Source organism: Pteropus medius, unplaced genomic scaffold, assembly GCF_902729225.1.
Source record: "Pteropus medius unplaced genomic scaffold, Ma_sr-lr_union100, whole genome shotgun sequence".
In the NCBI taxonomy this organism is placed as follows: Eukaryota; Metazoa; Chordata; class Mammalia; order Chiroptera; family Pteropodidae; genus Pteropus; species Pteropus medius.
This window is the reverse complement of record NW_024345861.1, coordinates 2,813,995-2,828,451: the sequence shown is the minus strand read 5'-3', so window position 1 is coordinate 2,828,451 and position 14,457 is coordinate 2,813,995. Positions and strand designations below refer to the sequence as shown.

General features: G+C 34.1%; 1 protein-coding gene across 1 annotated transcript in view; it reads right to left on the bottom strand.

The window, feature by feature from the left end:
• TENM1 (teneurin transmembrane protein 1) overlaps window positions 1–14,457 on the bottom strand; it is a 1,050,723-nt gene that overhangs the window by 328,102 nt on the left and 708,164 nt on the right. Inside the window, exons 13-15 of the mRNA XM_039874688.1 lie at window positions 12,777–12,878; window positions 11,215–11,409; window positions 8,156–8,356 (exon numbers count right to left, since the gene is read on the bottom strand). Coding sequence (XP_039730622.1) covers window positions 8,156–8,356; window positions 11,215–11,409; window positions 12,777–12,878 — 498 coding nt within the window. The remainder of the gene's footprint in view (window positions 1–8,155; window positions 8,357–11,214; window positions 11,410–12,776; window positions 12,879–14,457) is intronic.

The window sequence follows — 14,457 nt, the reverse complement described above, 5'->3', positions numbered from 1 at the left end:
CATGGATACTCTACCCAGCAAGGCTTTCGATTAAAATGGAAGGTGAGATAAAGAGTTTCCCAGACAGAAAAAAAGCTTAAAGAATTCATCACCACCAAGCCAGCATTACAAGAAATGTTAAAGGGTCTTCTGTAAAAAGAGAAGGGGTAAAAAAGAAAATAGAAATAACAAGTACGAATAATAAAATGGCAGTAACTATATACCTATCAGTAATCATTTTAAATGTAAATGGATTAAATGTTCCAATCAAATGACATAGGGTAACCAAATGGATAAGAAAATAAGACCCATGCATATACTGTCTACAAGAGACCCACTTCAGATCAAATGAGACTCACAGACTGAAAGTAAAGGGATGGAAAAGGATATTTCATGCAAATGGAAATGAAAAAAAAATACCAGGGTAGCAATACTTATATCAGATAAGATAGATTTTAAAACAAAGGCTATAATAAGAGATTAAAAAAAAGGACATTACATAATAATAAAGGGATTGATAAATCAAGAGGGCATAACCCTAGTAAACATATATGTACCCAACATAGGAACACTTACATACATAAAGCAATTATTGATTGACATAAAAGAAGAGATCAATAGTAATACACTTATAGTAGGAGACTTTAACACCCCATTGACACCAATGGACAGATCTTACGGGCAAAGAATCAACAAGGAAACAATGGGCCTAAAAAGTCACACTAGAACAGATGGAGTTAATAGATATTTTCAGAGCATTTTACCCCAAAGCAGCAAAATATACATTCTTCTCAAGTGCACATGGAACATTTTCCAGGATAGACCACATATTAAGACACAAATCAAGTCTCAATAAATTTAAGAAAATTGAAATCATATTAACTGTCTTCTCTGATTACAATGGTATGAAACTAGAAAACAACTACAAGAAAAAAATTTGGAAAATACACAAACACATGGAAGCTAAATAACATGCTACTAAACAATGAGTGGGTTATTAATGATATCAAGGAAGAAATCAAAAGATACTTAGAGACAAATGAAAATAAAAACACAATGACTCAAAATCTATGGGACACAGCGAAAGCAATTCTAAGAGGGAAATTCATAGTAATACAGACCTACTCAAGAAACAAGAAAGAGCTCAAATAAACAATCTAACCTTACAATTAAAAAAAAAAGAAAGAAACAAGAAAAAGAAGAGCAAACAAAGCCCAAAGTGAATAGAATGAAGAAATAATAAAGATGAAAGCAGAAATAAATGAAATAGAGTGTAGAAAAACAATACAAAAGATTAATGAAACCAAGAGCTGGTTCTTTGAAAGGATAAACAAAATTGACAGGAAAAAAGAGAGAGGACTCAAATAAAATCAGAAATGAAAGAGGAGAAATAACCACGGACACCATAGAAATACAAAGGATCATAAGAAAATACAAATTGAACAATCTGGACGAAATGGGCACATTCTTAGAAACATACAATCTCACAAGACTGAGTCAAGAAGAAACAGAAAATCTGAACCAACCGATTACCACCAATGAAATAGAATCGGTCATCAAAAACCTTCCAAAAAACAAAAGTCCTGGACCAGATGGCTTCATAGGAGAATTTTTCCAAACATTCAAAGAATAATTATCATCTATTCTTCTCAAAATATTCCAAAAAATTCAAGAAGAGGGAAGTCTCCCTAACTCCTTTTATGAGGTCACCTTTACCTTGATTCTAAAACCAGGCAGACATCACAAAAAAAAAAAAAAAAGAAAAAAAAGAAAAGAAAACTATAGGCTGATATCTCTTATGAACATTGATGGAAAAATCCTCAACTAAATATTAGCAAATCGAATTCAGCAATACATTAAAAATATCATACACCATGATAAAGTCAGATTTATTCCTGGGATACTAGGTTGGTTAAATTTCTGCAAATCATTTAATGTGATACAACACATTAACAAATCGAAAGATAAAAACTAGATGATCATATCAATATCATCTATTGATCATATCAATAGATGCAGAAAAAACGACAAAATCCAGCATCCATTTATGACAAAAACTCTCAGCAAAGTAGGAATAGAGGGAACATACATCAACACGATAAAGGCCATATATGACAAACCTACAGCTAACATCATACTCAATGGGGAAAGGCTAAAAGCATTTTACTTAAGATCAGGAACAAGACAAAGGTGCCCACTTTCACCACTCCTCTTCAATATTGTATTGGATATCTTAACCACAGCAATAAGACAAGAAAGAGAAATAAAAAGCATCTGAATTGGAAAGGAAGAAGTAAAACTCTCGTTATTTGCTGATGACAAGATACTAGAGAACCCTAAAGATTCCACCAAAAAACTCTTAGAACCAATCAATAAATTCAGTAAAGTAGCAGGATACAAAATATAATATTCAGAAGTCAGTAGCATTTTTATACGCCAATGATGAAATTTTAGAAAGAGAAATTAAGAAAAATAATCCCATTTGCAATTGCATCAAAAACTATAAAATACTTGGGAATCAAATTAACCAAGAAGGTAGAAGACCTGTTTTCAGAAAACTATAAGTCATTGAAAAAAAAATTGAAGAAAATACAAATAAATGGAAGCATATACCCTGTTCATGGGTAGGAAGAAATGGCCATACTACCCAGAACAATCTGAAGATTCAATGCAATCCTTATCAAAATACCAATGGCATTTTTCAGAGAGCTTGAACAAACAATCCTAAAATTTATATGGAGCCATAAAAAATTCCGAATAGCCATGACAATCTTGAGAAAGAAGAACAAGGTTGGAGGTATCACACTGCCTGATATCAAACCATATACTACAAGGCTACAGTAATCAAAACAGCATAGTATTGGCATAAAAACAGATACACTGATCAATGGAACAGAATAGAGAGCCCAGAAATAAATCCATGCCTATACGCTTACTTAATATTTGACAAAGGATGTAAGAACGTACAATGGGGTAAAGACAGCCTCTTCAATAAATGGCGTTGGGAAAATTGGACAGATATTAAAAAAAAAGAAGCTGAACCATCTTCTTACACTTTATACAAGAATAGACTCAAAATGGATTAAAGATTTAAATGTAAGACCCAAAACCATAAAACTTTTAGAAGAAAACATAGGCAGTAAACTCTGATATTGCTAACAAGAATTTCTTTTTCAGATATAGCTCCTTGGGCAAGGGAAACAAAAGAAAAAATAAACAAATGGAACTATATCAAACTAAAAAGTTTTTGTACAGCAAAGGAAACCATCAACAAAACAAAACAACCGACATTTTGGGGGAAGATATTTGCTAATGATACATCTGATAAGGGGTTAATATCCAAAATTTATAAAGAACTTATACAACTCAACAACAAAAAAACAAACAGTCCAGTTAAAACATAGGCAGTAGACTTGAACAGATACTTCACCAAAGAGGAAATACAGATGGCTAACAGACATATGAAAAGATGCTCGAGGTTACTAATCATCAGAGAAATGCAAATTAAAACCATAATGAGATATCACCTCACACTTATCAGAATGGCTATCACTAATAAATCAAAAAACAGCAAGTGTTGGCGAGGATGTGGAGAAAAGGGAACCCTCATACTCTGTTGGTGGGATTGCAAATTGATACAGCCGCTATGGAAAACAGTATGGAGGGTCTTCAAAAAATTAAAAATGGTTATACCTTTTGACCCAGCAATTGCACTTCTGGGTATTTATCCAAAGAAAACCAAAACAATAATTCATAAAGATCTATGCACTCCCATATTCATGGCAGCACATTTACAATAGCCAAGATATGGAAGCAACTTAAATGCCTATTGACAGATGATTGGATAAAGAAATTATGGTTTATCTATATCTATATCTATATCTATATCTATATCTATATCTATATCTATATCTATATATCTATATATCTATATATATAATGGAATATTACTCAGCCATAAAAAAAATGAAATCTTACCATTTGCAATGACATGGATGGACCTAGAGGTTATTATGCTGAGTGAAATAAGTCAAACAGAGAAAGACAGATACCATGTGATTTCACTTATATGCGGTATCTAAGGAACAAAAAGAACAAAATCAAAAACAGACTCACAAATATAGTGGACAATTTGGTGATGGACAGAAGGGAGGGGGGTTGGGAGCCTGTGAGAATGGGGTGAAGGGTTAAAGAAGTACAATTTAGTAGTTGAAAGTTGGGCATGGGGAGCATAGAAGAGGGAATATAGTTAGCACTAATATGATGTCTAAATAGAGGGCCAGAGGAGGGAGGGAGCTATTGGGAGGATTGTTTTATGAACATTATAGATGTCCAACTAATGTACTGTATACTTGAAATTAATTTAAATAAATAAATTTATTAAAAAATACACCCTGCATATTAAATCTCTCTCCATTTTATAGTACTTAATGAAAGATATTCTACATATTTATTCACACTTCTCTCCTCAACTATAGATCAGTTTCATTATAAAGTATCTCACTGCTTGACATGCTGACAGGGACATAACAGGGGTTCAATAAATGCTTAGCAACTGAACAATTAAATGAGGATGTTAGAATGGTGGAGTAGCCCTCATATCCAGGGACAAACTGCTTAACCTCTCTATGACTCAGTGTATTAGAATCCTTAGAAATGCCAAGGCAGGTAGACTAGAAGCCACTATTTTGTGAAACATTGAACCAGATATCTCTACTCTTTCTTCCAGATCTAATCTTCTATGGGGCTACCATTTTTTTTCTCATTTGATTTATTTTAATGAATAAGTATGGTTTGAAGTGACGAAAAAGTAGGGTAGGATTTAGGGTACTTCATCTGAGAGAGAGTAAAGGAGGATGAATGTAGAGGCATGTTCATAATTAACCTTTTCCTCCCCTTCTGAGTGATTCTCTTCTTTGCCAACAGAATTGGTGCGTGTCTTTTTGTATTAAGTAGGAGTGGTGGACTGGGCAAAAAGAAAGTCTCAATACATTATATTTAATGTGAATTCATTGGAAATACAAATATTTGAATTTGTGCAACTTGTGAGTGGTATATTACCAGAAGTTATACCTAATTCTGAGGGATGAGGAAGGACACATAAATGATAGGAGTGACCTGAGAGATACAGAATTACTATTCGATCCTTAAGTGTTTATTAAATCATATATAAAGAGGGAAGTTTTTGTTTCAACATTAAGAACCTTGTCATAGTAATGTTATTAAATATTGGTGTTCTCTAGGGTTCTGACTTTCTTCATTCTCATTTTCCATTTTTCTGGACAAGAATATGCTTTCCTATGGTTCGAACTATGTCCAAAATATTTGTTTCCAGTTCATGATTCTCCCATAAGTACCATTCTTGACTATCAATCCCTCAGTGGACATATCCACCTGGGTCTTCTGCAGATACCTTCAATTCACCATGTTCATTACTGAGCTCACCATGGCCTGTCTCTCTGCCCCAAATCTGTTTTTACAGCTATGAATTTTCTCTCTCAGCTGGTGGTTCTTCCTTTTACTCAGCCACCTAAAGTAGTTCTCCCTGGCTCCTCACTTTCTCTATTGTACCATGGCAACTTCTTTTTGGTCTATCTCTGCCTCACCATTCTCACAACTACAGTTTCAGTTTAGGCCTTCCTCACCATCTTACTTCTGGACTACTCTAATAATCACATTGCACTTGTCTCTTATGACCTTATATTATCCATCTCTGATCGGTTCTTTCAGATGCCGTAGGAGTGGTCTATCTAAAATGCAATTTTTTATAAACCACTTGGTGGCTTCTTATTGTGTCAAGAGGAAATGCAAGTTCCTTAGTATGGCATGCAAATAAAACTCCCTGTGCCTGGCTCCTACTTACCTTTCCAATTTTACCTCCTTCGGTACTCCTAGGCTGCACCTATACCCAATGACTTGTAAGTCTCCAAATGTGTCATTTAGATTCATATCTCAATTGCTTTAGGTTATTTCTTCTGCCTAGAATGTTCTTTCTTCCCTTGTCCACCCAATAAACATGCATGGTTAAGTCCTTACTTCACATTGTTGATAGGTTATGCTACTTTAAGTGAAACAACATATAAAGAAACCAATTTTTACTATAGGCTAATTGATATAAACAAGACTTAAGTTCCTCCTGCATCTTATCAATGTTATATCAAAATGATATTGAACAAAATGACATTATTCAAGAATTTGTAGTAATCATCTTTCTAGTGTTCAAATGTTAAAACTTCCTTAAATTCTTGCTTGACTGTAGGGCCTCTTTTCACAGAAATAACCTACTGCTCCCTCTTTGTGCCCTGTAGCACGTAGCCCTGGACATAGTCCAACACTACTTTTTTTATACATGGTGTGTTAGATGATGGGTTCCTAGAGCTCCTAGAGGACAGTACAGTAATGGTTAAATGCATAGAATGTGAAGCCAGAATAACGTAGTCCAAATTATAACTCTGATACTTGTTATTTAGGTAACTTTGGGCAAGTTATTTAACCTCTCTGTGCTTCAGTTTCCTCATTTGTAAATTAGGTGTAATTATAGTGATTATCTCTTAGGGTTATTATGAGGATTAAGTGAATATATGTACAACACTTAGACTAATGCCTAATACATAATAACTGTTATGTAAGTGTATGCTCTAACAGTGATATTAATGTTAACGTTATTTTAAACTTGAAGCTCTAGGCCATGATACTATATCTGACATGTGGAAGGATGGAAGGTGTTTAATAACATTAAGTAAGTAAATTAGTAATTAACTTAGAACCATACTATACAGTTCCATAATGCCCAGTCACTTCTTTTTTGTAATCCTCTTCTAACTTGTTCAATGTGTCTCTTCTACTAGACTATAAGCTCCTTTTGTGCAGGGACCACGTCCATCTTGTTTACCACTATATCTCCTTGTGCTAAGCTCACAGCAGCATACATATATTTGTTAAGTGTATAAATGAATGATTTTTAAGATTTGCATTTTAGTTATTACATCATCTTTAGCATTTTAATCATTTTCTGAAATTGCAAAATACAATCCTCTCTCCTATATTATTTCTATATTAGTCAATAAAATTTTGTACAATGAAGTATAAAGTTAGAATTCATTCTCTTAACAGAGGGATTCTCCTGTTTCTTTACAGCACAGGCCTGTGGACTTTTTGGTTCATGAGCCAATTCATTGGTACAAAAAGTCTTACAGAACCACCTATCCCACCTGCTTATCACATGTCATTTCACATCCTCAACAAAATCCACAGGCAAAGGCTTTTTATAAAAATAAAGAATGATCCCTGATTTTTAGTGTAGGTGAAAACAAGTCATGTATGCAAATACCTGAATCGCAATTCCTTTTTTACTCTAGCAATGAGCATGATAGGATTTCAGAGGTTCCTGTTGATATGATCAGGAAAAATTTTCTAGAATATCAAAAATTGTAGTTGGTCTTGGTAGATGAGTTGGATTTTCACAGGTGAAAAGGTAATAGCACTCTGTGCTGATGAAAGGGCATACAGAAAAGTGCGGATATGTGACATATTGGGGGAAAGGAAAGCACACAGATTACTATAGCTGAAAGGATTTATGTAGGAAGCAGAAGTAGAAGACAGGCTGGAGATAGAGATTTGAAGTAGTTTGTGGTGGGCTTGTAATAACAGGCTAGGATATTTGAAGTTTATCTATAGACAATGGAGAACTGTGGATGACGTCAGAGCAGGGACTAAGAAAATGAAAGAGAACTGTGGATGATGTCAGAGCAGGGACTAAGAAAATGAAAGTTGTGGGAATAGTAATTACGCAATAATATGGCAATATATAAATAAAATTCCTGGGCTAAGTTATGTTTTTGAGTGATGGACACCCACTGAAAATATTCAGCAGATGGTTGGAAATGAAGAATTATTTAAATTTGGGAAAGTATAGATTTGAAATGATCTGTATAGAACTGATAGTGGGAGACAGAAATCAATGAAATAACTACAGGAGAATATAGAATGAGGACAGAGGTTCTAGTACAAACCTACGACCATGAAAAATATGATTAAAAACCCAGCAAAATACTAGCCTAAGAAATACTTGGTATCCTGTTATGACCCATATCAGACTTTAAGGAGTACTACCTTAAAGCAAAGACCAGTGAGAACCTGGGAGTGGAGGAAGGAGAAGGAAATAACTGTAATGTACCTGTGGAACAGTCAGATCCTGTCCACTTGGGGTCGCAGCTGCACATTCCAGTGTCCAGAAGAAAAGTCCCATGTCCTGAGCATTGCTCTTGACATACAGGAAGTGGAGTTTCACAGTTGATTCCTCCCCAGCCAGTTGAACAGTGACATTCTCCTTTCACACAGATGCCATGGCTGGAACACACTGGATCTAAGCAGTCCTCTGAAGGTCCAAAAAGGGAGGGGGAAAGGTTAAAAGTGAACAGGTGGGGCCAGTATACTTAAGGATAATGAAACTGGAAAGCTCACACTGATTTCCTAATATTAAGCCATTTCTGCTGTTTTAATTAGGCAATAATATGACTCAGGTCAACTTCGTTCAAACTGGAAGATTATTAACACTTAAAAATATGGTAAATATCATAATGGTTGTCTCTAAATCTAGAAAAAGAATGGAATAATACATATGTTTTGTGATATTGTTAGCAGTATGTAGTGCTCCCATACAAATGGGTGAGTGGACCAGTGTGGGGCCTCAATAAGAATTCCTCAGCTTTGCAAAAGAGCTCAAGAATTTTTGGTAAGTCATTCTTTATCTTTTCTGAAACTGGAATCATAGCTCCCAGAAATGCCTTTTACTTGATATGTCTAGAGGAGTTTATATATTTTAAAGTTTGGTTTGTTCAAGGTATTGAGTAAAGTGACTATTGTTGCATGAAATCATACAATGTAATGCATTTATTATAATCTCTCATTTATTCTTTAGAATCATTGAAAATGCAACATTTTAAATCTAATTTAAAAATTATTTTTTTTGTGGCTTCCCCTTCTATCAGGATACTGTGACAGTTTTTAATGCTTTAGAATATCACAGACTCAATTCTATTTGTCTCTGATTCTGTGAGTCTGGAAGTTTTTTAACACGAGTATAATTTTTGAACACACTTATAGTTTTGGACAAATGCATAAACTATATTAGAAGTAGATTCTTATGCTTGCCTTGGGGAGGATTGTTTTATGCTTTTCACTAGGTGCCCATTCCATGGAAAATGGGAAAGTTGATTTCCAAATTTCTTGTCTTGCCATACAAATAAAATGAAACTAAAATAATTTAACAGGATGCAGATGTATGCTTTGAATTGTTTCTCCAGCAATGGGAAAAGACTGATGCAATCTGCCATCATTTGTAAGACTGGCCTAGTTTTAGGCTGTGATGAGGCCATGAAACAGAGTAAGTTTAAATAAGCACTATTATATTTAGTGCCATTATAATTAGTCCATGATCTCAAGGTCATTATCACAGTGCTGCTGATCAGCAATTAAATATCAGAAGGTACATCTAATTTTATTCATTCATTATTTAGAAGGATAGGGAAAGTCTAAAGTACAGACTGTTGTTTTAGAAGAAGGCCATTTGGTTATATTAAAATACAATTACAATTTTAACTTAATATAATTTACTTTATTAAAAGTCTATCTTCAATGAATAGGTAAGTCATGCTTAAATCAAAGGAATAAAGTCATATGGCTGAAGGGGCAAGGCAGATGGCATACATAAATGAGATGGGCTGGATGTAAGAGAATAGAGTATATTGGAAGTGAACTGAGAGCAAGTGTCTAGTTTAAAGTAAGATGCTACTACTTGGCTCCAGTTGATTGCCACCAGGTAAGAATGTGAGCCCACGGTTATCAGATTTTCTAGTTGTTCATGAGAGGCTAGAAATAGAGATTTTTATACGTCACTTCTCTATTTTTAAATTTTGGCAAATAAGTTACATTAAACAACAACAAAAACACTACCACCACCACCACTATGTGAACCAAACAAAACCCATCCATAGGCCCAGTTCAGCCTGTGGGCTCCTGGTCTATGATGTCTGATTTAAAACATTTTTTTCTATTGTATTTGAAAAGTTTAGACCATTAAATATGGTATTCTGTGCTATCTTGGTTATTCTACAAAATTTTTAATGACCCCTATAAGGCAAATTTAAGCTAAGTCCTTTTTCAACTGCTTATGTAATTTAAATTAGAAGGGTCTAAATTAACTAGGTTAAATGTTTTTTGTGGCAAATTATAGATGTTGTAACAGCACCACTTTTTGATGAATGTGTATGTGTCCCTATAGCATCTGAATTTGCAACTTAAATATAATGATTGCAGTTAGATCACCATAAAAACAATTTCTAAAAGTAACTCAGGAACTTGGTGCCTTGTCTAAGCCCAATGCTTCATTGGAACAGATATAATCTTCACACCAAAATTCTACTACTGCTAATGGGAGGTGAAAAGCTAAACTCTTGTTTGCTCATGGAGCAAAATGAGATTAAACTTTTTAGAATGCTGTGTAATAGTGTTAATGAGCCATCTTTAAAAAGCAATTATAGTATATTTTCAGTAGCTTCTTTTCTGAACAGTTATGATGAGACTATCTCCCATGGTAATGGTTTAATATTATTTCTGAAATCAGTCTTATTTAAGGAATGTGGCATGAAAAACATCTGATTACTAGTAAACTTATTTTCCAATGCGTCTCTTTATATGATAAAACTATTGCCATTTCAAAATACGTTTTGTGCATGTAAAGGCTCCTATGGGGTGAATTTGAATATAAAGGCACTGCCTTGAAACTCATTAGTGGTAACACTGCTTCCATAGGCATGGAGGTCGAGTTTCAGCATGAGGTATGTAAAACGAAATAATATGAAGCAACAATAATGGTAATTAGAAATCACTCCCAAAGAAACCATTCATGAAATGGTTCCAAAAGTGTATATGATTTTTATTATGTGCTTTAAAGTAAGATGTAGCCTAATGCACTCTATAATAATGAAAACATAAATTAATACTGAAAATCATCAATATGGAAATTCTCAAGTCATAAAATAATTTTAAAATGAGGGGGATGCCATTTTTCATTACTGCTCTGCAAGTGTCACTTGAGTACAACTCCCTGTTCCATGTACTAAGCAAATATGTTGAGCATTTTTGGTTTGTAAAGACCGCTTATATCTCTACTAGAAGTATAGAATGGTGCCTTGGAAAATTCAGCGATGCAATAGATTAAAATGGGTCTCTGACCTTCCTCACATATTTCTCCTTTGTATCCTGGCACACAGATGCAGACTCCCATGATGCAGGTTCCATGACCAAAGCAAGTTGGGTCAATGCATTGTTCTTCTGGAACGTCGCACTCTGGCCCCTTCCAGCCATTTTGGCAGACACAGTGTCCTTTCTCGTATTCTCCATTCCCACCGCACAGCACAGGGCATGAATCTGAAGATTGGCAAATGAACTCGTAACATTCTTATAATGTTTTAAAAATCTCCAAAGAGAAATTCTCTATTGATTCTTATATAATAATTCAGGCAAGAAATTGTAATATTTCTGTCTTAATCTTTATTAAATAGGCATATGTTCATGATTACAAACAGAATTTTCCTTTTATGGGAGTGGGGTAAAGATAAATTATAAAACTATCCTGAGTGGAGAAATTATTTCAAGTATTTGATTTTGATCCCACTATTCACTTAAATTATTATTATTATTATTATTATTAATGTCATTATTATAAGCTAGACATTTTCTCTCTTATGGTTTTTCATCTCCAAGTAGATATATGCTACTTTTAAGAAGAAAAACCTGAAAATTTGAAAAACTAATAAATAAAGAGTTATTCATATTATAGAATGTTATCTTTAAAAGGTTGTGCATTTAAAGAGATTCATGCTGGACAGATATTTACTCTCATAGCGCACTGTGCAGACCTTTATTAGAACACGTACTATGCTTTGCCATTGTTTGTCTCCTTATTAAAATTATGGGCTCCTTGATGGCAGAGCCCATAATTTTTTTAATAACAGCTATCACTTCTACTCCTACCCCCTACCTCCTCAGGATTTCTCATGTTACTGGAAACCTGGCAAGTGCTGTAGAATTCTTTGTTGAGCAGAATTTAACCTAAAGAAATTGAGTGGCTGAGAAACCTGAGAGTAAAGTATTAGCAGACTGAGAACTTTAAGGACACATTGAAAATGAGCAGAAAGAATCTCTAGAGTAGTAACTTTAAGTCAAAGGGAAAACACGATGTGATTAAGCTGAAAGCTTTTCAAGAATTAAACTGTGGGGAAGTCTAGGAAACAGTAAAGTTTGCTAAGTTTAACTTCTGACTTTCCAGTCTTTACTTTCTAGGCTACTTACCCATTTGGTGATTGCCCATTCCTTCCAGCTTACATCAGTATGCATAAGCAGTCACCTATTTTCTTAAAGTCTATCCGTTATGAATCAGTTTATGAAGAACATAGAATATCACATAGTGTTTGGGTCAGATGATCTAGGTACAAATTGCAGCTGTTAGGTAACCTTGGTTAAGTTATTTCACTTATCTGAGCTTGTTTCTTTGCCCACAAAACTGGGATAATCACAGATGTACCTCATAGGACTATGGTAGGAAGTAAGAATTAAAAAACATGACACAAAGTGTTTAGAACAGTGCCTGGCAGAATAAGTGTTCAACTTTTGGTAGTGGCGGTGAGCAGTGTTGCTATTGCTGCTGCTACTATGACTACTACCACCACTCTTCCTCCTTCTGAGTTCTCAAATGACATCTATTTCTCTAAATCAATACAACCAAGCAACATTACCTCTAGCACAGTCAGGCCCAAGGAATCCTGGGAAACAATGGCAATGGCCAGAGATACACTCTCCATTTCCATTGCAATTAGTTGAACAGTCATCCATTATTTCTATTAATAGAGAGAAAAAGAAAAAAATGAACAAATCTACATGTTGTAGAGTTCTAAATATTATTAAATTGCAAAAACTCTGGGCCTATAACAAGCTTGTCCTCTGCTTACTATTTCAAATCAGATGCCAAAGATTTCTGTATGATGTGATATGCAATTCCAAATTATTAAAAGCACTCTGGATTTGCTGAATTGGCTATTCGAGAGTGATAGTAAAAACTTGATCTTTAAAGTACATAAGGGGTCTAGATGCATTGTATTCTTATGAGACATTCATGATAAAGCTAAAAATGTACTAGAATTATAGGACATTCTCAAAAGCAAAATGGGCTTAAAAATGCAACTGGTAGATCAAGTTTATTTTTCAAATTTAGGTTGTAGCAAATAAAAATTTCCTCTCTAGAATGTTAAAATGTTTAATCTACTATCTTGACATCTTAAATATGATAATCAGTATTTCATTTTCATTAATAAGTGACAATGGAAGGCTTTTAAAGTAAGTGTTCATATAAATTTGCCACCACTAAAAGTTTATGCTTTTATCATATTTTGTTGAGAAATGCTTTCTCGACTGTCAATGCTTATCAGTTTTCTACCACTAATTTCCCTTCAATCCATTCTTAGAGAGGAATAGGTTTTCAAGGTGCCCATAGGTAGTTCCAGTGACATAGAAATGTACACTGTAACAGAACTTTGATAATTCTTCTGGTCAAGTATTTTTACGGAAAAGGTATAAAGTTATATAAAAGCCAGTCTCTGACAATGACATTAAAAATTATAATGTTGTACACCTGAAGTTTATGTTGTTAATCAATTATGTTATGTTATAAATCAATGTTACCTCGATAAAAATTAATTCAAAATTTAAAAACTAAAAAAACTGTTTATAGTTTTAAATTGTCTTTGAGCATAATAGCATTAAATTCCAAGTCCATGAACTATGATGATATTTATGCCTTACTCTTGTAGGTTTTTTTTTTAAATCATCTTCTCATTAGTATTTTCTGTAAAGTTTCCATACTTTGAATTCTTAGATTCTGATTTTCTTTTTTTATTCTTGGCAATTAAACTCATACTTCTCATATGTATCAATTTTTCCTTTTCAATCCAAATTATCTAATTCATCTAGTTTCACCTGGATAAGCTATTCTTAAATAGGAAGTGGTCCTGGCATCTTCCCCTGAACTATGAGAATTTATAATGAGAGATGAGAAATAGCATCTCTTCCATTGTGGCCTTTTGACCACCTGTATCAGTAGGATCACCCGAGGCACTTACGATGCAGATTCCTGGGCTTCGCTCTAGGTCTACTAAATCTGTTTCTGAGGAATGCAACCCAGTAATCTACATTCTAACAAATACTGCAGGTAATCATATAGGCACCCACTACATTAAAGCATTGAGAACCAATGCTTCAAATAAACTTCCATAGTTAGAGAACTTCTGATCTAGATTTTAAATTCTGCCCCAGGCAGAATAAAAGCAAGAAGAATGAAGTGGTATCTACTCCAATTGGGAGATTCTTAGAAAACTGAGAATGGATCCAGTGATGGTGTGGATAGTCATCCTGTTATCAATT